The following is a 22,709-nucleotide window of genomic DNA, read 5'->3' on the forward strand; positions in this document are numbered from 1 at the left end:
GCTCACGGCAATGCCGGATCCTTAACCCACTGAGCGAGGGCAGGGATCGAACCCACAACCTCATGGTTCCTAGTCGGATTCATTAACCACTGAGCCACGACGGGAACTTCTGATTTTAGACTTTTGGAAAAACCTTCCCAAATCTCATATATTCAACCAGGAGTCATAAATAGAAAAAGAGGAGACAGGATAAGGCAGAGAAGTCTGTGAGCTGCAGTGGATGTGAGGATGGCCTGGCCCTTATTGTTAACCACTGTCATTTCTACTTTAAGTTTCTCCAAAAAGTCTGGCCTTGTCCATGTGACACAAAATCATCCAGAAGAATAAACCTGAAAGATTCTTTTTCAAAATACCCAGAGAACTGGTGGCCGAAGCACTCTCATTTTCTTCATTAGTATTCTTTCAACAATATTCACACTTGCTGAGAGATGTTTATGTGCCAGGCACAATGCCTGGCAGATAGAAAAACTATCCCAACTTTGCTCTGGAGACATTTCCAGTTTGAAGACAGTCAGAGAAAAACAGATAACTAAATAATCATAATGCAATGTAAGAAAATAATTATAGGTTTATATAAAGTACTAGAGAGCAGTTGTACATAAGTGTCTGCGAATAGGGTGTTTCAGAGTAATAGCTGAAAAGTACCTTAATATATGTTAGTTATAATGAAATAACATCCTATATTTCCAGTCTGAGAAAAATAATTAACTTCTATTTTAGTTAACAAATTATATTACAGGGCCCACTCTGTAAGAGAGACAAATTTAAAATAGATGCAGCCAAAAAAGTAGAAAGTAAAATAATTTTGTAATGTTTGTGTTTCAGAATCACTTGGTGATATTATAAAGCCAGAGGTTTCTGAAATATCTTCCTTTCTGTTCAGAGAATATTTTTTTGTTCAAGAAACTCACTTAGATGCCCAAGTATTATTCAGTTAGCTACACTGTAGCTCCCTCAGGATTCACAACATTCTAACTGGAACACTGAAATCCATGAGGCATAGAATGTGTTCTAGGTGATACTGAACTGAGGTCTGAATTAGTTTCTCTAGAATTTGCTTATTCCACTTAAAATTTTAGTGCGCTGAGTGTTTCCAGGTTGGGTCTATGCATTACTGCCATGCTTCTCAAATCAGCATAGGTGCTTATAGAATAAAAGCACATTTCCTTGCTTTCCATTAATGAAAAAATTTTCCTTTTTTCACTAATGAGGTGAAGGATGAGATGAGAGATGGTAGCTTAGGGTTGTCTAGAAAAGTCAATGGATAAGTAACAACAATTATCATATTAAACTGAATATGACTATGTTTTAGTATAAAGGAAAATTCACACAGACTTAAAAAAACCCCACTAGATTAAAAAACAAACAGATACAAACAAACTTGTCCTTTCATGGATCTCTTTGGACTATGCTGCCAGAAGCTCATTACATTGACTTTTATTTGACTTAGCTCCTCGTGATAGGCTGGCGAAAGCAATGCGTTATTAAATTTAGAAGAATTCTGAATATTACTATTTTTAAGGGTTTGAAGGACTTTAATAAAAAAGATATAGAGGATCAGGTGCTTTGAACTTGTTTTATATCCAATACATTGGATGTGCCCGATCATTTCGCTTATTTTGGGCATGTATATTATTATTCCAATATGGTCTGGGTCATTCCCGTTTTCAGAATGCCAAGAATCACAAATGCCTTGGGGAGGGAGAAAGGAATATGTAGGTAGTGCATGAGTTTCTCTTTTCAAAACAGCACACACAGACTATCTCATTCAATTTTTTGAGTTGGGAGATAAAAGAGGAATGAATGGTATTGGGAAAACACTAACTTCTTTGAATGTCTCACTCAGGAGTCCCCAAATTCATAAGGGCTAGAAAGTCCCTTTTCAAGGACTCAGATTAGCTCACAACCAGTTTTACGTCATTCATTTGAGGGGTGGTGTATTTGTGTGGGGTTGGATGGAGGAGGTGACCAATCAAGGTTACATCGCGGCTACAAATCACAAACAAATCCATGGGGGCGATCACTTTCATTCCTATTTCTATTTATTTATTTATAAATGATTTTTATTTTTTCCATCATGGCTAGTTTACAGTGTTCTGTCCATTTTCTACTGTACAGCAAGATGACCCAGTCACACATGTATATGTACATTCTTTTTCTCATATTATCCTACATCATGTTCCATCCTAAGTGACTAGATATAGTTCCCAGTGCTATACAGCAGGATCTCATTGCTTATCCATTCCAAAGGCAACAGTTTGCATCTATTAACACCAAATTCCTGGTCCATCCCACTCTCTCCACTATTTCAATTTAGGATGGGCACTGCCAGCTTCTAGTTGTGGATTACATATGCCACATATTTTGGCGCTCAATAATTTATATTCTATTAGCTTCTCATCTAAAGCAGAAAACAATGATTTGCCTCAAATGAAATTGCTGCACCATAGGTTGCACAAATTTTATAGAAGCCAGTTGAGAAAAGAAACAGAAGAATGCTGAGGGGTTTAATGAAACAAAGATACAGTACCCTTCATCTAACCATATTCATAAAAAAGTTATTTGTAGAGATTAGACAGTAAAATTTAGCTGTGCAGAAGAAACTGATGCAATACTATAAATCAACTATATTCTAATAAAAATCTTAAAAATTTAATGCTATACATACTATTTCGTCTTTAACTTTTTATATGTTAAATATAGATTTAAGAAATATCTGTACCCAATGTATAGAGCTACCAAATACAAAATCTGTAAGAAAAAAAGCTGTCAATCTTATGAGGATTTTGCCAATACTGAGGGCAATTCTGATGCCTTCAAAGGTAATTCCTTGCCTAGCCAAGAGAGATCTGCAAATGAGAAAAAACTCGCTACAGAGAAGGCTGATCATATTCTGTGTGTTTCTTGAGCTGCCTTCCTGGAGCTTGTCTTCAAAACAGAGCTTGCTCCTTTTTTGTTTGTTTTCTTTTTAGGGCTGCACTCACAGCATATGGAGGTTCCCAGGTTAGGGGTCGAATCGGAGCTGTAGGCCACTGGCCTACACCACAGCCACAGCAACACCAGATCCATGCCAGGTCTGTGACCTACACCACAGCTCACAGCAACACTGGATCCTTAACCCACTGAGCGAGGCCAGGGATCGAACCTGTGTCCTCATGGATACTAGTCAGATTCCTTTCCGCTGAGCCACGAAGGGAACTCCAAACTTGCTCTGTTTTGTCTCCATTCTATTTCTCCAGTTTCCTCTCTACTTTGTCCTCCTAATTTGGGTATTTTATGATAACATTTTCCAGCTCTTCATTCTCTCTCTAAGCTTCCTGCATTTGCACTCTGCTGCTGAGTTTCCTCGGGCCGGTCCTCTGACCCAATTGACATTCCTAGATGTGAGCCCCTTCATGGTTATACCAACTAAAAGAAACCAGACTATGTCATGCAAAAATAGCTTTTATCCTATAAGAATTGTTTTGAGCTAAAGGCAATTAAGAAGTTACAAATGCAGGAAAAGTTCTCTGCCCTTCCCCCATTTGTCTAAAAGCAAGACATAAACCTACAAAGATGTCCCTCCTTCCCTCTCTACTGACAAGGACAAAAGTTAATCATGAGAACAACTTAGACCCTTATCAGCTTGGAGATGGCACCAGAGCAACACACATAACAAACTTTGCCAACGAGCCTTTATCTCCCATTCCTTTCCCCTAGATTCACCTTCCTACAACTTGCCCCCTCTAGAGACTCAAGATCCCTTGCCTTTATCTTGTCGCTTCTCTAAAAGTTACTGTTCTTTGTTGAAAATGCTATATGAGACTGAATTCTAAGCCACCTCTTTGAGTAACTCATCCCTGAGCTTCTCACATTAACACGTATATATGGCACACAGATGCTAACAAACTTGTTTGTTGTCTCTGGTCAGTCAGTCTTGTTACAGAGCCTAGCCAAGAACCTAAGACAGAGAGAAGACTAATTCCCTCCCTCATGTGATATCTCAGCACTTTGCCTCCCTCCTGGCTCAAGGCAGACAGAAATGATCACAGGCTGACAGAACTCCTCAGACATAAATGAGCAGCAGTACTAAATATGTTTCCTGGTTTAACTGTAAAAGATATGGAACAGTTCCTTCTTAATTTCTATGTAAAGGAGCAAAGTTGTGAGGATAGGTCAGGAATTATTAACTAAATGTTCACTGCTCCCAAGATACCATATATCTTATAAATCAATAAAGAATTTAGGATAATAGCTTCCTTAATAGGGATGAGGATATTCTGAGCAATAATATATCCTTTGTTTAACTCTGATGCTACTACAAGTGCTTCTGTGACATTGCCCAGGGCCAGGGCATTGCTTTGCTTTGTAGTCAATTTTGAAATTCTTTTTCAAGTCTGTTTAACTGTCCTACTTAATCTCTCCCCGTTTTTAGAATAACAAACATTGCTAGATTAGAGGCAAAGTTATTAGTCGATGTTTGTTGAATAATTAAATAGGTAGAATATATGTAGATAGTAAGTTTTGAAAATTCATGCTTTCCCCCAGATGACAACTACAGTGTGAATGCACAGATACAGAAAACAGTTCCAGACGTTATTGAAATATAAAATATTGATTAACTCTGTTCTGCCCTTTCCTTCATCCCTGGATTTTCCTGAGCAGAATTCTGATTTACTATTTCCCAAACCAAATAATTAAAAAGTAACAATAGGTCTGCAAAATCAACTGCTTCCTAAAAACTCAATGCTAAAACAAGTTAAGATGATTTTGCATTACTAATCAATTTTCAGCCTGCACCCACAAAAAACAAAATCAATACAGTTATATAAACAGTATATATGATAGTTTCTCATCTCTGATGCTTCAGAAGTTTTAGTGGCTCAAGTGCTTTGATAAACGGGTTTCCATGTATTACACACCAATCTCACTTTCAAGCTTTCAGTGAAATTTTCATCCAGAATAATAAAGAACATTCACTGCAACATTATTCACAAGAGTCAAGATATGGAAATAACCTAAGCGTCTGTCCATGGATGTATGGACAAAGAAAACTTAGCTTTTATATGATTATATACACACACACACGCGTATGTACACATATATATGTACACACACACAGGAACATCATCACTTACCTATGAAAACAAAGAATACCGTGCCATGTGTGACAACATGGATGAGCCAGGAGAGCATTATGCTAAGTGAAATAAATCAGACACAAATACGTATGACCTTACTTATATGTGGAATCTAAAATAGTCAAGTTCATAGAACCAGAGAGTGGACTCGTAGTTGCCAGGGTCTGAGGAATGGGAAATACAGGGAGTAGTTGGTCAAAAGGCACAAACTTTCAGTTACAAGATGAGTAAGTTCTGGGGATCTAATGCACACATGGTGATTATAGTTAACTGAATCACTTTGCTATACACCTGAAACATTGTAAATCAACTATACTTCCAAAAAAATTAAAACCAGGAGATCCTGTTGTGACTCAGAGGGTTAAGAACATGATGCTGTCTCTCTGAGGATACAGGTTTGATTCCTGGACTCACTCAATGGGTTACGTATCCAGTGTTGCTGAGGCTATGTCGCAGGTCTGCATCTGTAGCTCCAATTCAATCCCTAGCCTGGGAACTTCCATATGCAGCATGTGCGGCCATAAAAAGAAAAAAAAATAAAATTAAAACAATTAAAAAATAATTAAAACATTCTATATTAGATTCCCTGTTACTTCTCTCTAAATAAAGTATATGGGTAGCAGGATCAAGATGGTAGAGGGTAAGATGTGATGCTACCTTCTCCCACAAACACATTAAAGAAAAAAAAATCTACATGTAGAAACTAGAACACACCCTCACACCACACACAAAAATGAACTCAAAATGGCTTAAAGACTTAAACATAAGACAACGTGTCATAAAAATCCTAGAAGAAAACATAGGCAAAACATTCTCTGACATGAACCATATGAATGTTTTCTTAGGTCAGTCTCCCAAGGCAATAGAAATAAAAACAAAAATAAACCAATGAGACCTAATCAAACTTACATGCTCGTGCACAATAAGGGAAACTAAAAAAAAAAAAAAAAAAAAAAAAAAAAAAAAAAAAAAAAAGACAACCTACAGAACAGAAGAAAATAGTTGCAAATGATGCAACTGACAAAGGGTTAATCTCCAAAATATACAAATAGCTCATACAACTCAACAGCAAAAAAGCAAACAACACAGCTGAAAAACGGGCAGAAGACCTGAATAAACATTTCTCCAAAGAAGACATAGGGGTGGCCAACAGTAACATGAAAAAAATGTTCAACATCACTAATTATTAAAGAAATGCAAATCAAAACTTCATATAACTGGCCACTTCATACCAGTCAAAATGGCTATCATTATTAAGTCTACAAATACCAAACACTGGGGAGGATGTGGAGAAAGGGGATGTGTGGAAAAGAGGGAGAAAAGAGGATGCGGCAGGAATGTAAATTGGTACAACCACTATGGAAAACAGAATGGAGGTACCTCAGAAAACTAAATATAGAACTACCATGTGATCCAACAATCCCACTCCAGGGCATATATCCGGACACAACTTTTTATTGAAAGATACATGCAACCTCATGGTCACTACAGAATATTCACAATAGCCAAGGCATGGAAACAACCTAAATGTCCATTGACAGATGAATGGATTAAGAAGTGGTATATATACACAATGGAATACTACTCAGTCACAAAAAAGAACAAAACAATGCCATTTGCTGCAACATAGGGGGAATCAAGAGATTCTCATACCAAGTGAAGTGAGTCAGAAAGAGAAAAGACAAATACCATATGATAATCACTTAGATATTGAATCTAAAATATACACAGATGAATCTATCTACAGAATAGAAATGGACTCACAGACATGGAGAAGACTTGTGGTTTCCAATGCAGAGGTAATGGTATGGTGTAGGAGTCTAGGGTTGGTAGATGCAAACTATTACCTTTGGAATGGATAAGCAATGAGGTCCTGCTGTATAGCACAAGGGAACTACATCCAGACACTTTTGCTAGAACATGATAGAAGATAATATGAGAAAAAGAATGTGTAGATAACTGGGTCACTTTGCTACACAGCAGAAATTGACAGAACACTTTAAATTAGTTATAATAAAACAATTAAAAAATATGCTAGTAAAAATTTTACACTATACTGTTACTAATTTAGGAGTATAGCTTGAGAATTTTAAATCCCTAATATGAACAGTTAATAAAAATATCTTGTATATGAATAATTAAAATACTGATAGTTTGCTAATGATAAATTATTTTTCTAAATGCAAAACTGATACACATCTAAAAATTAAAAAAGAACAGATGATAAAGGCAATATTCTGTTTCTCCTATTTGGCCTACTTTCATAATATACTTGACCTTATACTATCACCATAGATATATTGCTTCTCTAGCATTTCAGTGAATGTTTTGAAGAAATGTGCTGAATATTTTTCCCAATATTTATTAACAAGTATTGTTCATGTAGTATGACTACAAGCAATATACAGTACACATATTTGAAGTACATGATTTTTTATTTTTTAAACCTTTCTAGTGTTTTAATTAGTACCAGGTAAGCATTTAATATTGTTACTTAAAATTGGATTACACTCATTTTTCCTTTAGAGATTTCCTTTCCTGGATTTAAGTATTAACGTAGAAGATGGAACTAAAATGAAATGAGAGGAACATTATATTCTCTCATTTGGAGCTTTGGTATTTTCACATCGTTATGTATTTTCTGGTGATGGCAACCTTTTCCATTTTGCTATTTAACCAAATAGATTTAAAATAGTGCAGGATATGGACACTGGAATTTATAATCTAAAAGAAAAGATACATCCAAACTCAAATTACTGTAAGACAGTATAATGGTCATATAAGTTACACAGGGAAGTGCTGGAGGCTAACAAAGGATACAATAAGCATTGTTTTCTGGGGCTAATCAGAGAGACTGCCCCAGAGAAAAAATAATGGTTAGAAGCCAGAGGCAGAGATTCAAAAGAGGGAGAAGGTGAATAAATCCTAGGCAGAAAGCAACACACGAGGAAAGGCTAAGAGATGGGAAATCATAATGGATACTAGGGTGATAGCAAGGGGGTTTAGACTGACTAGAATGCTGTGTGGGAGAGGGATGGGAATGCTAGGAAAACAGGCTGGGCATTGCAGTAGAGTGTAGCTTAGAGAAAAACATCTCTGTTGAATGAATACAATAAATCAGGTGTTCAGTGGAAGTTAGAACAATTAATTGACAAATAAGGAACTACTTTGGGGTGTCTAATTACAGAACAAAAATGTTGTAGTATAGGAAACAAGTACTGAATCAGCACATTTAAAAATTATATTTAAAGAGAGTTCTCATCATGGAGCAGCAGAAATGAATCTGACTAGGAACCATGAGGTTGCAGGTTTGATCCTTGGCCTCACTCAGTGGGTTAAGGATCTGGCATTGCTGTGAGCTATGGTGTAGGTCACAAATGCAGCTCAGATCCTGCACTGCTGTGGCTGTGGTGCAGGCCGGCAGCTGTAGCTAGCTCCCATTCAATCCCTAGCCTGGGAACCTCCACATGCCATGGATGTGGCCTCAAAAAGAAAAAAAAAATTATATTTAAAGAGTCAGGATGTTTCAAGTACCAGTGTAGATTATTTATGGTTTTGTGTGTATAGAGAGCTGAGAGAGATGGAGGTGGATGAATAGACACAGCTTCTTAAAAAACTAAAAATAGTGCTACCACATGATCCAGCAATCCTACTCCTAGGTATATATATTCAGAAAGAAATGAAAACTGTAATTCAAAAAGATATATGCATCCCAGTGTTTACAGCAGCATTATTTACAATAGCCAAGACATGGCAGCAACCCATGTGCCTGTCAACAGAGACTGGCTTAAGAAGATGTGAGATATATGTATTCTCATGGGCTGCTGGGTTTTACATACAATGGGCTATTATTATTCAACCATAAAAAAGAATGAAATATTGCCATTTGCAGCAATATGGATGGACTTAGAGAATATTATGTTTAGTGAAGCAAGTCAGATAAAGACAAATATTATATCACTTATATGTGGAATCTAAAAAATAATGCAGATGAATCCATATACGAAACAGAAACAGACAGACATAGAAGACAAACTTACGGTTACCAGAGGGGAAAGGGGGACAGGGATAAATTTGGAATTGGGAATCAACAGATACAGACTACTATACATAAAACATAAAAAACAAGGTCCTACTGTATAGCACAGGGAATTACACTTAATATATCAGAATAAACTATAATGGAATATTATCTAAAAAAATCTGAATCACTATGCTGTACTCCTGAAATTAACACAATACTGTAAATCAACTATACTTCAATAAAAATAAATCCCTATTGTTCAACACAGCAATCATACCCATTTTACAGAAGAAGGCTGGGACGCAGGAGGGCCCAGGCTGTCCCAGTGTTTCTTATGAGGTAAGTGATAAAAGCTCAAATTTGAAACTAACTCAAAAATGTTCATCTTTCTACCATGCAGTTGTTGCTCCCTGAAAAGCAGTGGATTTACTGGCTATTTGACTTCAAGAAAGTCCTTCAGACCCTCTAAGCATCACCATCTTCATCTACAAAATGGGAATAAAAAAATAACACTTCACAGAGGTGCCAAATTTGTTCTGGAAAACTATGTTTTCTAGAAAATTGTCCGTTTTATCTGTTTTCAAATGCACTGGACATTTTTCATAATATTCCCTTCTGAGTGTTAAGATGTTTTCTATCTGCTATTGTATTCCCTTTTTCTCATTCTCAATATTCTCTCTCTTCTTAACAAGTATTGCCAGAGGTTTCTTCATTAAATTGGTCTTCTCTAAGAACCAATGTTTTGTTTTTTGATCCTCTCTAGCATTTCTTTGCTTTGTACTGGTTTTTTTCCCTCTTATCTTTAAATCCATCCTCGGCTTATTCGAGGGTGTTCTAGCTCTCACGTCTTGTGGATCCTGTTACTAATCTTAATGTTCTGGTTTCCATTATGATTTCTTCTTAACCCATTAATTAATCTGAATTTTTAAAAAGTTTTTCCAGACTAAGGGAGGAGGGGTGATAAATATCTTTCTATTGCTGTGTAGTGTTATTATTGCATTTTGGATAAAAAAGACATTTTGCACAATATTGATATTCTGGATTTACTTAGTATTTACTATAATTTACATTTACATAAATTTATGCTTTGTGCTTGAATATGGTAAATTTTCCTAAGTGCTTTATGTTTGCTTGAAAAGAATAAAATTCTCTATGTGTTACAGACATTATTTAACTCTTTTTTTTTTTAACCTTTTCTGTCTTTTTAGGGCCACACCTGCGGCATATGGAGGTTCCCAGGCTAGGGGCCGAATTGGGGCTACAGCTGCCGGCCTACACCAGAGCCACAGCCCGGCAGGATCTGACTATGTCTGTGATCTATACCATAGCTGACAGCAACACTGGATCCTTTAACCCAATAAGTAAGGCCAGGCTGCGAACCTGTGTCCTCATGGATGCCAGTCAGGTTCATTTCCACTGAGCCACAACGGGAACTCCCACTATTTAACTCTTACATTCAGCTTGTTGGTGCTAATTTTTTTGTCTCCTTGATTGAGCACTTATCTAATTTTTTCCACTCCTAATTTCCAACCTTTTTATAATTATCTCCTATAAACAGCATACAATTGGGTTAAAAAATCCAGTGATCTAGTGTGAGGATCTCTTCCTTTAATAGGTATGTTTAATTATTTTTATTCTAGTGGACATTTACATATAACTAATTTCGCTATTATTTTTTTTGATGGTTTCTCTTAACCATGGTATTTTCCCTGTAATTTTCCCCTTCTCCTGCCTTTATTAATAGTTCAATTGATTCTTTTTTCCCCCTCTGTACTAGTATCTATTTTTAAGAGACTGCACTTAGATTTTTAACACCTATATTTATCAAGTTGCAAAACCAATTATAATCTCCATTTCTTTTGATTGTAGAGGCTTTTTTTTTTAAAAAAGTTCCCATACCACGTCCTGTTATTTATCTAGAATTTAAGCCTTCCAGGTTTTTTTTGCAAAGTTAAGTATAACATTTGTTATATATTCATATATATAAACACACATACATAAACTATCCATATACACTGCAGAAATCCTAAGTGTGCAGCTTTCAGTATAATTGAAAAAAATGATACTATTTCCTTTATTCATTTTAAATGTATTATTTTAAAGTCTCATAACTTTTTTTGGAATGCCAGTTTCTTTAGATAATCATTCCTCTATCTATCACGCTTGGTGGTGGCTTTCTTTCCCTCGTTATTTGATGTAGTTTAAAAATTTTGAATGCCATCTCATAAATGCTTTCTATGCTTTCTATGGAAGTCTCATGTGTCCTGGATTCTGACAACTGCATGTTTATTTCTGAGTTGGCTCTATGAATGTCTCCAGTTTGGGATTCACTTTTTTTTTTTCTTTAACTATACATGTTTCTCAACTTATGGTTCCCCTTCACAAAAGAAGTGTGAAATTAGAACATATTTCCCCACATTAAAGGCTCCTGGTTTTGCTTTCTCATGGTTACTATTGCTACTCAAGTCTCAAGTGGGCAGCAAAGAAGTTAGCAGCTTGTCTTGCCCTGCCCAGCCCAGCCCAGCCCAGCCCAACAGTTCCTGTCTCTATTTTAGAGCCTCTGTAGCCCATCATAGCTCCAGAGGCAAAGCCTGAAGGTTTGTCTTCTCAGCACCTACAACACTAGCTCCTCACCGGTTAGACTGGCTTCTGTTCTGATATTCCCATGGACTCTTGGATTTCCACATTGTTCTCACTGCTTCTCCTCTCACTGGTGGCACACCTTGGCATTCCTCTCAATTTCAGCTGTGAATTAAACCTGTATTTGCATGTGTGTGGGATGTATGTGGGAGGTACAGAGGATGACAGGCAAGAGGAGAAAGTTTTCCATAAGCTCAGTGTGCTGTATTTTCTAGAAATATGCTACATGATTTTCATATGGGTTTTCCTTTCTAAAATTTTTGATTGTAAACACATTACTTAAAATTTACCATCTTAATTAACCATTTTAAATTGTAGAGTTGTTCACTACTACATTCAGTAGTGTTAAGTATATTCACCTTACTGTGCAAGCAATCTCCAAAACTCATTCCATTTTCCAAAACTGAGACTCCATACCTATTAAGCAACTTCCTATTCCCTTCTTCCCCCTTCCTGTGGCAAGCACCAGTCTTCTTTCTGTCTCTATAAACCTGATTATATGGTATTTGCTCATTTCAGTTATCATCATGTCTTCAAGTTTCATTTATGTTGTAGTATCAGAATTTCTTCCTTTAAATATGAATAATACATTATTATACGTATTACATTTTATTTATTCATATATCCATCAAATGACACTTAGAGCTGCTTCCATCTTTTGGCTATTGTGAATAATGTTGCTGTGAACATGCGTATTCAAATATCCCTTCAAGACTTTGCTTTCAATTCTTTTGTATATATTGAAATGGAATTGTTAGATAGTATATAATTCTATCTTAAAATTCCGTAAAACTGCTGAACTATTTTCCATAGTGGCTGCGCTATTTTGCCTTCCTATCAACCTACAGTTGCAATTTCTGCATACAGTTTCCAATTTCTCCACCTCCTCCACAACAACTGTTGTTTTGTTTTTGTTTTTCTGATAGTAGCCATCCTAATGGGTCTGAGGTAATAACTCATTGTAGTTTTGACTGCATTTATTATTAGATATGTTGAACAGTTTTCCATGTGCTTGTTGGCAATTTGTAGCTCTCTTTTGGAAAACTAAATTGTAAAAAAAAAAAAAAAAAAACCTCTCAACTGAAATATAACAACATAGACATAGAAAACTATGCTGACTGACTTAAAAGTTTTTTTCCATCAATGATACTCAATTATAGGACAAATGGTTTTCATCATGTGGGACATTTCAGAGTACATCAAAGTCAGCATGCTATCCCCATCATGAAGGGTATTATCATTCCAAATGGTGTCTTTTCAGGAAACAATTACAATAAGAGATCGGAATTTATGTGTATGAATTGCCTCAATGCTTGGCCCTAAAACATCTATAAACAGTAGGAGTTCCCACTGTCGCACAGCAGAAATGAATCTGATTAGGAACCATGAGGTTTCGGGTCTGATCCCTGGCCTTGCTCAGTGGGTTAAGGATCCGGTATTGCCGTGAGCTGTGGTGTAGGGTCGTAGATGCGCGGCTCGGATCCCGTGTTGCTATGGCTATGGCTGTGGTGTAGGCCAGCAGCTACAGCTCAGATTTGACCCCTAGCCTGGGAACCTCCATATGCTGCGGGTACAGCTCTAAAAAGCAAAAAAAAGAAAAAAAAAAGTATATTCAGATTTGACGCTAAGGTAATGGTAGAGCTTTCATTTTATGCAAATGAAAATTTCATTTGCATAAAACCCATCAACCACTATCAACCAACCAACCAAGAAAAATACAGTGAATGCTATCTTGCCTACAAATGGAAATTCTGTTGTGGGAATTTTTCATGTAAACACATCCTGTAGGTTTTGCTTCCTTTCTAAAAGACTGAGGCGACCCAGCACAGTGGGCAAGCCTAGGAGGAGTGCTGTTGCTCAGCAAAGAGAAGAGTGAGGAAACTTGTTTTTGTGGGTAAAAGGGTAGAGATTACTTTAAGAATATTCTGCAAACATAAAAGTTCTTTATATGCTTTGTTCCGTTCTTTGTATTTTTCCTACTTGGATGTCACCTGTCCCTTTTCTCTAGTAGTGTGTGTAGTCAAGGAATAATGGTATAAAAATATAAATAAAACCTAAGAACAAGTTGAAATAAAAGAAGTAATACATATTTCTATTAAAAAGTTGTATAATTTGTTATTTGCAAAAAGAACAAAACTCCTCCTTTGAGGCCTTAGATCTCTAGATTTACTGAAGAAGAGAGAAACATCTAATTTTAGTGTCCCTTACTATCAGTAGACATTTCTCTTGAGTTTATAAAATAATTCTACAAAATACAGGAAACTACAAACACAAATTTCATAACATGTTCATAATTCTAGACTAGTTACTTTCAGGCTTTTTCCTGTTGAAAAAACATTGTAAGGATTAAAACTGTAAACTACTATAGCCAGAAATAGTTAATCAATTAACTTCCTAATAAAGTTTGGCTGATAAAAATTGTATACTGGGTGTTTTTAAAAGAAGCACTTTCTGAGTTCCCATCCTCAGTGGCTCAGTGGAAACGAATCTGACTAGAATCCATGAGGACACAGGTTCGATCCCTGGCCTCGCTCACTGGGTTAAGGATCTGGCGTTGCTGTGCGCTGTAGTGTAGGCTGCAGACTCTGGTGCTGTTGTGGCTGTGGTGTAGGCCAGCAGCTACAGCTCTGATTGGACCCCTAGCCTGGGAATCTCCATGTGCCACAGGTGTGCCCCTAAAAAGACAAAAAAAAAAAAAAAGAAAACAACAAAAAAAAACAAAAGAAGTGCTTTCAAGTTTTCATTTTAAGTAATAATTGCATTTCTTTACACATATTTCTTTTCAATCAGTGTATTTAAAATGTGGTCTAGATTTTCACTCAACTACCATATAATTTACTTCTACTTTTTTGAAGTAATTTCCTAACAAAATGATTTTTTTCAAGTTAAAAAATTTCTTTTGCTTTTTAGGGCTGTACCTGCGGCATATGGAGGTTCCCAGGCTAGGGGTCTAATCAGAGTTACAGCTGCAGGCCTACGCTGCAGACACAGCAACACAGATCTGAGCAGCATCTGCGACCTATACCATAGCTCACAGCAATGCTGGATCTTGAACCCACTGAGCAAGACCAGGGATCAAAGCCACAACCTCATAGTTCCTAGTCAGATTCGTTTCTGCTGCGCCACGCCAGGAACTCCCTAACAAAATGATTAATGACAATAGCATAATGATTAATAATGTTACATTATACTTCATGGCTTCTAGGAGACACAAGCACTTTATTATAGATGTCATTGCCTTCATCAGTATTAGGAGGCAGACAGAATGAGAGGATACTTACTATTCTTTCTATGAGACTTTAAAACACAAAACAGGTTAAAACCATTCAAATAAAACATATATATTTTTGCATCCATGATTATGACTGTTAGTTCAAAAATAGGGGCTTATTTGTTCTATACAAATATTTCAGTTCTGTTCCTACTACAAACCAATGTGATTTGTCAAAAGGAAAAAGGTATAAAGTTTCTCCAAGTGGCTACATGCCTGTGATTACCAACTTTATCCTTATTTTGTTTAATTTCTCTGACTTCTAGGAAAGTACTATAAGAATGAAAGAATTTAAAGTAATTGTAATTCATTTTGACTTGATAGTTTTCTGTCTTTCACTTAGGTTTGGGAGTCTGGAAATTATTGGTATAATTAAAAAATACTCAACAGGAGAAACTGCCTTGGCAATACTGAGGAACACCTGAAGCAAGATCCAAACTTGTTTGGCTTATTAGGGTGGAGGTGGGTCTGGAATTTGGGTTTCCTGAAGTCTAGGCTTCTGTTCATACTCTAAGGTTGTGAAACATATAGTTTTGATGCTGTGTACCCACTCTCCTCAGAGTATGCTGCCAAGTAACGTCCGTTATAAAGACGTTTCAAAGATTCTTTCAAAGAAGACCAGTTTAAAAGAAGTACAGTCATTGACTATAAGCGCAGTCATTCTGTAAGTTCAAAAGTAAGTCTCACTCTGAAATTTTAGTGTATATATTTTTGGTATGTAATGAATGACATACCTGCCCCAGGCTGCCTCATTTGTAGATGCTTTATTAACTGGAACACAGGAGGAGTCAATGATGGCTGATTTATTCATCTTATAGCAGAAACCGCAGTCTGGATCCAACATACATTCATCACAGTAACTATAAAATGACAAAGACAGTACAATGTAAAAGGTCATTTAGCAGAGACAATTGGTGCTCAGCACCCAGTGTCCTATGTGCTACCTCCCTTTTTTTTTTTTTCTTTTTTATCTTTTTAGGGCTGCACCTGCAGCATATGGACGTTCTAGGCTAGAGATCAAATAAGAGCTGCAGCTGCTGACCTCCACCACAGCACAGAAACAGGGGAATGGAGCAGCATCGGCAACCTACACCACAGATGACGGCAATGTCAGATCCCTACCCCACTGAGAGAGGCTAGGGATCGAACCTGCATCCTCATGGACACTCGTCAGGTTTGCAACCTGCTGATCCACAGTGGGAACTCCCTCCCTTGCATTTTCCACTCTTCCTTGCAATAAGCTTGGGGCCATGGGACTAATTTTGGCCATGTGCTGAGGCAGGTGCGAGTTGGCTGGTCTCTTCCATCTCTCCCTCTTCAGGCTGCAGCCACTTCAGAAAGCACCCTGAGATAGAGGAGGATTGGGCTGCAACACTAGAAGAATCCCAGTCTATCTGCGGTAAAAATACTTTTGCTTTTCTAAGCCACTGAGATTGTTACAAGAGCATGGACTGGGCTGTTTGGACCCAGCTGCCTGGTTCCAAACTATTCCAAAGCATTTATTTCTCTTAAATGTCTCTACCATGTACCATATATTTAAAAAAATGGATTTCCCCCCAATATAGATCACAAAGTAGAAAATTCAGAGAATGAAAAATATTATATCTAAACAAAAAAGTTAAAAAATAAAAATACCACCACTCAAATAATGATCACTACTAACGTCTTGATGGACATTTGTACTTTTAATGAATATAACTGAAAATCAACTATATGTTTTATGCCTAATTAAAAGAAGTTGTGATCTTTCAAAACTGTATTACAATTTAAAAAAAAATAAAGAAGAAATAAAGGAGATTGGTATAGGAAAAAACACTAACTTTCTCTAAGTTAATGACATGCACTAGTTAGATTACAATGCCATAACCAGATAATCACTGCTCATCTAACAGTAGTACCCTAACTGCAGGAAAATTTTAAAGAGGCAAACTCCTTTGGAAGGCTAGGTTTCCCAACAGAAGTCTAGAGTATGCTTGCAGAGGACTTTTCTCGGTGTCATCCTATTTGCTGGACAAACCCGGAGCCCTTCATACACAGCAGGCACATACAAGGAACGGAGACCCTAAATGTCTAAGTCAAAGTCCCTGCTCCTGGGTAGACAAAAGGCAAGGTTGCAAAATAGGTATACCAGTAAGTAATGGTAATATGACAGAAAACAGCTGAGAACTACTCTAAGGACAGAGGCCTATATATTTGCCTGTGAGAGTGGGGGATAATTTCAGAGATGGTATTTGACCTGGATCATAAGAGAAAATCACCAGGCAAAGAGGCAGAGAGAAGGGCATTTTGGAGAACTGCTTATTATGTAATTAAATATCAGTCAGTACAGACTTATTAAATGTCTACTGTGTACAAGTAATTACACAGTGGGGTGTGGGAGAGAAACAGGGTAAGAACTACTGCAAGTTACCCAAAAAAGACAGGAATATTCAAAATCAAAATACTTCCTTAATTCATTTAGCTAAATGGGAAAAGACTGGCATTGTTTAAAAATTAGATCATTGCCATTTCAGTCTCTGTCTGCAAACCTTTTCTCTGCAAATAGACTATTTATTTATTTATTGTCTTTTTGCCTTTTCTTGGGCCGCTCCCACAGCATATGGAGGTTCCCAGGCTAGGGGTCGAATTGGAGCTGTAGCCACTGACCTACGCCAGAGCCACAACAACGCAGGATCTGAGCCACGTCTGCGACCTACACCACAGCTCAAGGCAACGCCAGATCCTTAACCCACTGAGCAAGGGCAGGGATCGAACCCGCAACCTCATTGTTCCCAGTTGGATTCGTTACCCACTGCGCCACCATGGGAACTCCCAAACAGACTATTTTTAAATGAGACTTCAGCCCTATACTAAAAGCAAAAAAGAAGTCTTTCAAAGCCTATTGAAAGATCAGTATACTTTAGAAACGTGATACAGCGTTGTGAATCTAAAATTGTGCACATCTGTGACAAGCAAAATAATAGAAAGCATGAGAAGTACTCTGAGCCTCTGTCCTTGTGAACTACAGTAGAATAATCTGGAAAGAAAGATTATTCCTACTAGTATTTTGTTTGTTTATTCTGTCTACATGAGATTGTTTCAATGGCTTTTAATGAATGATACTTGGGGAATGTCAACTCACCCATGTGTAGAGAAATGACTGTACTTAATTTCTCTAAGAATCACTATTTCCTATAAAAGGTCAAAAAACATAATGATAAAGGCTAATATTTACTGAGAAGCTACTGTCCATGCACGTCGGATATACGAGATGCTATCTGTAACGCTGTCTCCTCCATCACTCCTTCAAGCATCCAGCTCTGACCACAACCTCCCATTCTTCCAGCTTTCTTACTAAATAATCCCTGCTCTGCCACAATCATTCATTCAAAAAATCCAAGTATTTTACATTTACTACTTGCCAGGCACTATTCCAGGGGCTGGGACACATTAGTAAGCAAAAGAGGTTTCCTGCCCTCATGAAGCCAATTTTGCATATTAGACCTCCTGGTGACCTCCAGTTAATTGACTCTTTGCTTCCTTTACATTATCTTTTTCCTTTCTTTGGTTTTGTCCTTATCTAGCTTTTTGACCATGAGCCACCAATTTCAATATCCTAAATTTCCCTGCCTATTTATCTTCTCATCTCACCAATTTAGCAAAAACCCTAGCGACATATGAATGCAAAAATCTGTCTTTTCTGTGCCTTCACCCACAAATGCAAATACAGCTGAAGGAATTACACAACAGGACATATCAGCAGTTCTTCTAGAACACACTACTATCAGCCTCAAAAGGATCCCCCAAAGCCTGAAATTCTCAATAGTTTTCTCTAGTCACTTCCATAGAAGGACTATTTCAACCATCCTACAAAAAAACAATTGCTCAAATCTCTAATGCTCCATTTCCCTTCACTCTCCACAAATGACGTCAACTCCAGCTTTATAGAGAAAACAGACGAAAGTGATAAAGAAGGAGAGTTTATAATTTTACAGTAAACACACAAACCATTCTACTTTCCTATGCTCCAGCTCCAAAGAGAAGCTGTTCTTCTCATCTAAGATCAACTTCTCTACCTGGGCTTTCATCCCATTCCATCTCCTTAGGCAACATCTCAGACCTGATTATTGCTTTTTTCTCGTAAGACAGAAAATTCGATTTTGGATTTTGATATCTTTTTTTTTTTTTTTTGGTCTTTTTAGGGCCGCACTTGCAGCATATGGAGGTTCCCAGGCTAGGGTCTAATCAGAGCTGTAGCCGATGGCCTACACCAGAGCCACAGCAACACTAGATCCAAGCCATGTCTGTGACTTCACGATGCCGGAACCTTAACCCACTGAGCAAGGCCAGGGATTAAACCGCAACCTCATGGTTCCTAGTCGGATTCGTTAACCGCTGCGCCATGACAGGAACTCCCTGGATTTTGATATCTTTATCCTTTTAAAGAAGGCACGTATAAGCTATAAATTTTTCCCTAAGCACTGCTTTAGTTGCATGCTGTATTTGGTATGTCTCAAAATACTTTCTAATTTCTCTTGTGACTTCTTTGACCCACTGGCAATTGGGGAGTACATTGTTTAATTTCCATACATTTATGAATTTTCCAAATTTCTTTCTGTTAGTGATTTGTGATTTCTAATTTCACTCCACTGTAATCAGAGAACATACTTTGTATGACTTCAATCCTTCTTAAAATTTACTGAGGTTTGCATACTTATGGCCTAGCATGTGTTCTATACTGGAGAATGTTCCTTGTGCACCTATGAAGAATGTGTATTGTTATTGTTCACTGGAGTGTTCTCTAGAAGCTTGTCAGATCTAAATTGTTTACAGTCAATATACTAATCTTAGAGCATCTTGGCACCTTGATTTCTAACAGCCTTCATCTTCACTTAACTTTCTAGATATTTTGGAAATTACCATCATCTGGAACAGGGATCAGCAAACTACAGTCTTTGAGACAAATCCAGACCACCACTTGCTTTTAAAAAATAAAGTTTTACTGAAACATAGCCATGCCATTTTTTGTTTGTTTGTTTGTTTTTTTACTTATTATCTATGACTGCCTTCAACTTTAAGGGCAGAGCTGAGAAGTCTAACAGAGTCTGTTTGACCCGCAAAGCCACAGACGCTTCCTATCTTACCCTTTACAGGTGGTTTACTGATCCCTGATCTAAAACACAGATTTCCCATGTCTTTTCTTCAAAATTTCTTACTTCTGTACTACTGGAACTGCTCTTCTATCTCAGAAGCCTTCCATGCTCTCTTCTTCCTGATGCGTCACCTATTTCATGGCTTTGTGACTCTCAATGATTTCTATACTTCTATATGGTCAACCTATACATTTTATTTTGTTCTTTCCAACCATCTTTGTTTTTAATTTCTATTTCTAGGCTGTTCTGCGCTGGGGGAGAACTATCATAGCCAGGCATATTGATAAAGCTACACGTATTCACAGTATCTGACCACAGCTGGAGCCTCAGCCTGTTCCTAATCAGCGATTTTCTGCACCCCCACAACTGATATCCCAAAGGCCCACAACTCTCCTCCAACCCCAAATGTTATTGCCCTCACTAATCGTTTAGAAGATGGCCTTGTCTTGTTTCCCAGGGAAAACTGAAGGGATTAGGCATGACCTTTTTCAACTTTAAACTCAGACATGAACAAAGATAGAGCCACATCTATCCTCATGTCTTTTCCTCTATGCTCTGAAAGAGAGAGGCTCAGAGGTCATCCCTCTACCTAAGCTCTTAGTCTCCCTCCCTCTGGTCTTCACTTGGAACAACACTGTGACCCACCGGTTATTCTCTTCTCTTTATACTTTCAAACCTCTACCAGAACATACACCCATAGTTTATGTGCAGGCTCAGGCTTTTCTCATATTAAACAAGCATGAAAAACTGTATTTTGGACTACTTCTAACTGCCTCTTCATACCAGTTCAGAGTCAATCAGTGAAAAGAGGCTAAGTATTAAAAAGCATTCAAGTTCCTTGCCATCTCAAGGAGGGGACCACTGGGAATTGATGTGGCCAGCCCTGAGCTGGACTTCAGAGCCTCTCAGGCTTCTGGAGGCAAAGGAAGGTTTCCTACCACGCCCTATCTTTGACCTGGAATATATATTCTTTTCATCCTATGGACTATATTACGGCAAAATTTTCCCAAATGAAACATTTCTAACTTCAACTTAACATTTAGAAGATAACACAAAACTTTAAATACCCTGAGGAATCTGCTAATTGACCTTTTGCTGTGAGCATACAACATAACTGTGGCTTTAACAAATGGTGTTAAAAGAGGAACAACTAGAAGCGGCTATTTTTTATTCATGATTTGCTCTTTAAGGGTTTCTTGACATGACCTGATAAATTTACATGAGATTTTCTAAATATAATAGCTGAGAATTTAAATATACTGTTACCAATCAATGCTCATAAGAATATTCTAAGCACAGATGAAAATACTTTTTTTTTTTTTTTGTGAAAAGCAGACTGTACATTAGGCCCTATTTGTCCCCTTTCACAGTATGACCTGCAGTGAGTTCTAAATTCTGGACTTCAAGTTTTCCTCCCCAAGAGCATCTCTAAGAACCCATCCAGCTGCAAGATTCTACATGAAAGAGAAAGAGAGGAATAGGTATACTCTCGCTCTAAATTCACCAAATTTTAACAGTGTAAAACATATTAGGATGCTGTCACATCTCACAAATATTTAGTCTTAAATACATATTTCAAAGTATGCCATACTCTAAGAAATGCTAAAGTTACAAAATAAAGAAGAAATTTATAAAAAAGGACTATCCTTTGTACAAGAAATTATTGAATGAATTATATAACACAGGGATTCCTCTCTTTTAATACAACATATTTTAAATTTTAAAAGCTGATTTTTAAAAAAGTTTTATTTTATGGCTGCACTCATGGCATATAGAAGTTCCTAAGCCAGGGACTAAATCCAAGCCATGGCTGCCACCTATGCTGCAGCTCTGGCAAGGCTGGATCCTTTAACCCACTGCGCCAGGTCAGGGATCAAACCTACACCTGAAGTTGGAGCCACTGCATTTGGATTCTTAACCCAGTGCGCCACAGCAGGAACTCCCCTATTTTAAAGTTCAGACACATCGATATGTGGTACAGTTGATGGTAACCGCCCTCTTCTTCGTTCTGTGCCTGCATCTACTGTAGAACTTACAATGCTCTTTACTGGCTGGTTTGATCTTTACTGATGGGTTTGCAGAGACTCAAGGGAAAAGGTCATGCTTACCAACTCTGCAAACGCGGCACCCCGTTGCAGGCTAGATACCCAGCACGTGTTTACTGAATGAATCAAAGCACGACAGCTCTATAAATCAAGGCATAATTGTAGGTTCATTACTCTGTTTCTGCCCATTAATGGAAAATAATTTGATGGGGTGGATAGGTTGGAGTGAATATCTGAGTCATTTTTTAGAAGGAATTTAAAAGGTAAAACTAATTGTCAGATGGTATTTTAAGCTGAGTCTGGTTTTTAAATGACCAGAGGCTAAAGCTGCCATTTGTAAACATTTAATCCACAACCCAAATGGAACTGGTTAGTAATTTTGATAATGCACTTTCAGAAACACCAGCTGCAAGGGCTAATTTCCTTGAAGCCCCAAAAAAAGAGCCACACAAAGAGAGGGTCCTCTTTTACATCACA

At 37.4% G+C, this 22,709-nt stretch overlaps 1 protein-coding gene across 2 annotated transcripts in view; it reads right to left on the bottom strand.

Moving 5' to 3' along the window:
• SLC2A13 (solute carrier family 2 member 13) overlaps nucleotides 1-22,709 on the bottom strand; it is a 381,257-nt gene that overhangs the window by 54,780 nt on the left and 303,768 nt on the right. For both annotated transcript variants that reach the window (XM_021092534.2, XM_084957209.1), the window contains exon 7: nucleotides 15,790-15,915. In XM_021092534.2, the coding sequence (XP_020948193.1) occupies nucleotides 15,790-15,915 (126 nt within the window). The remainder of the gene's footprint in view (nucleotides 1-15,789; nucleotides 15,916-22,709) is intronic.

Source organism: Sus scrofa, chromosome 5, assembly GCF_054392235.1.
Source record: "Sus scrofa isolate SSC_HxYL_T2T_F1_AM1 chromosome 5, Sscrofa_HxYL_maternal_Yorkshire_Landrace_v2.0, whole genome shotgun sequence".
NCBI classification, from domain to species: Eukaryota; Metazoa; Chordata; class Mammalia; order Artiodactyla; family Suidae; genus Sus; species Sus scrofa.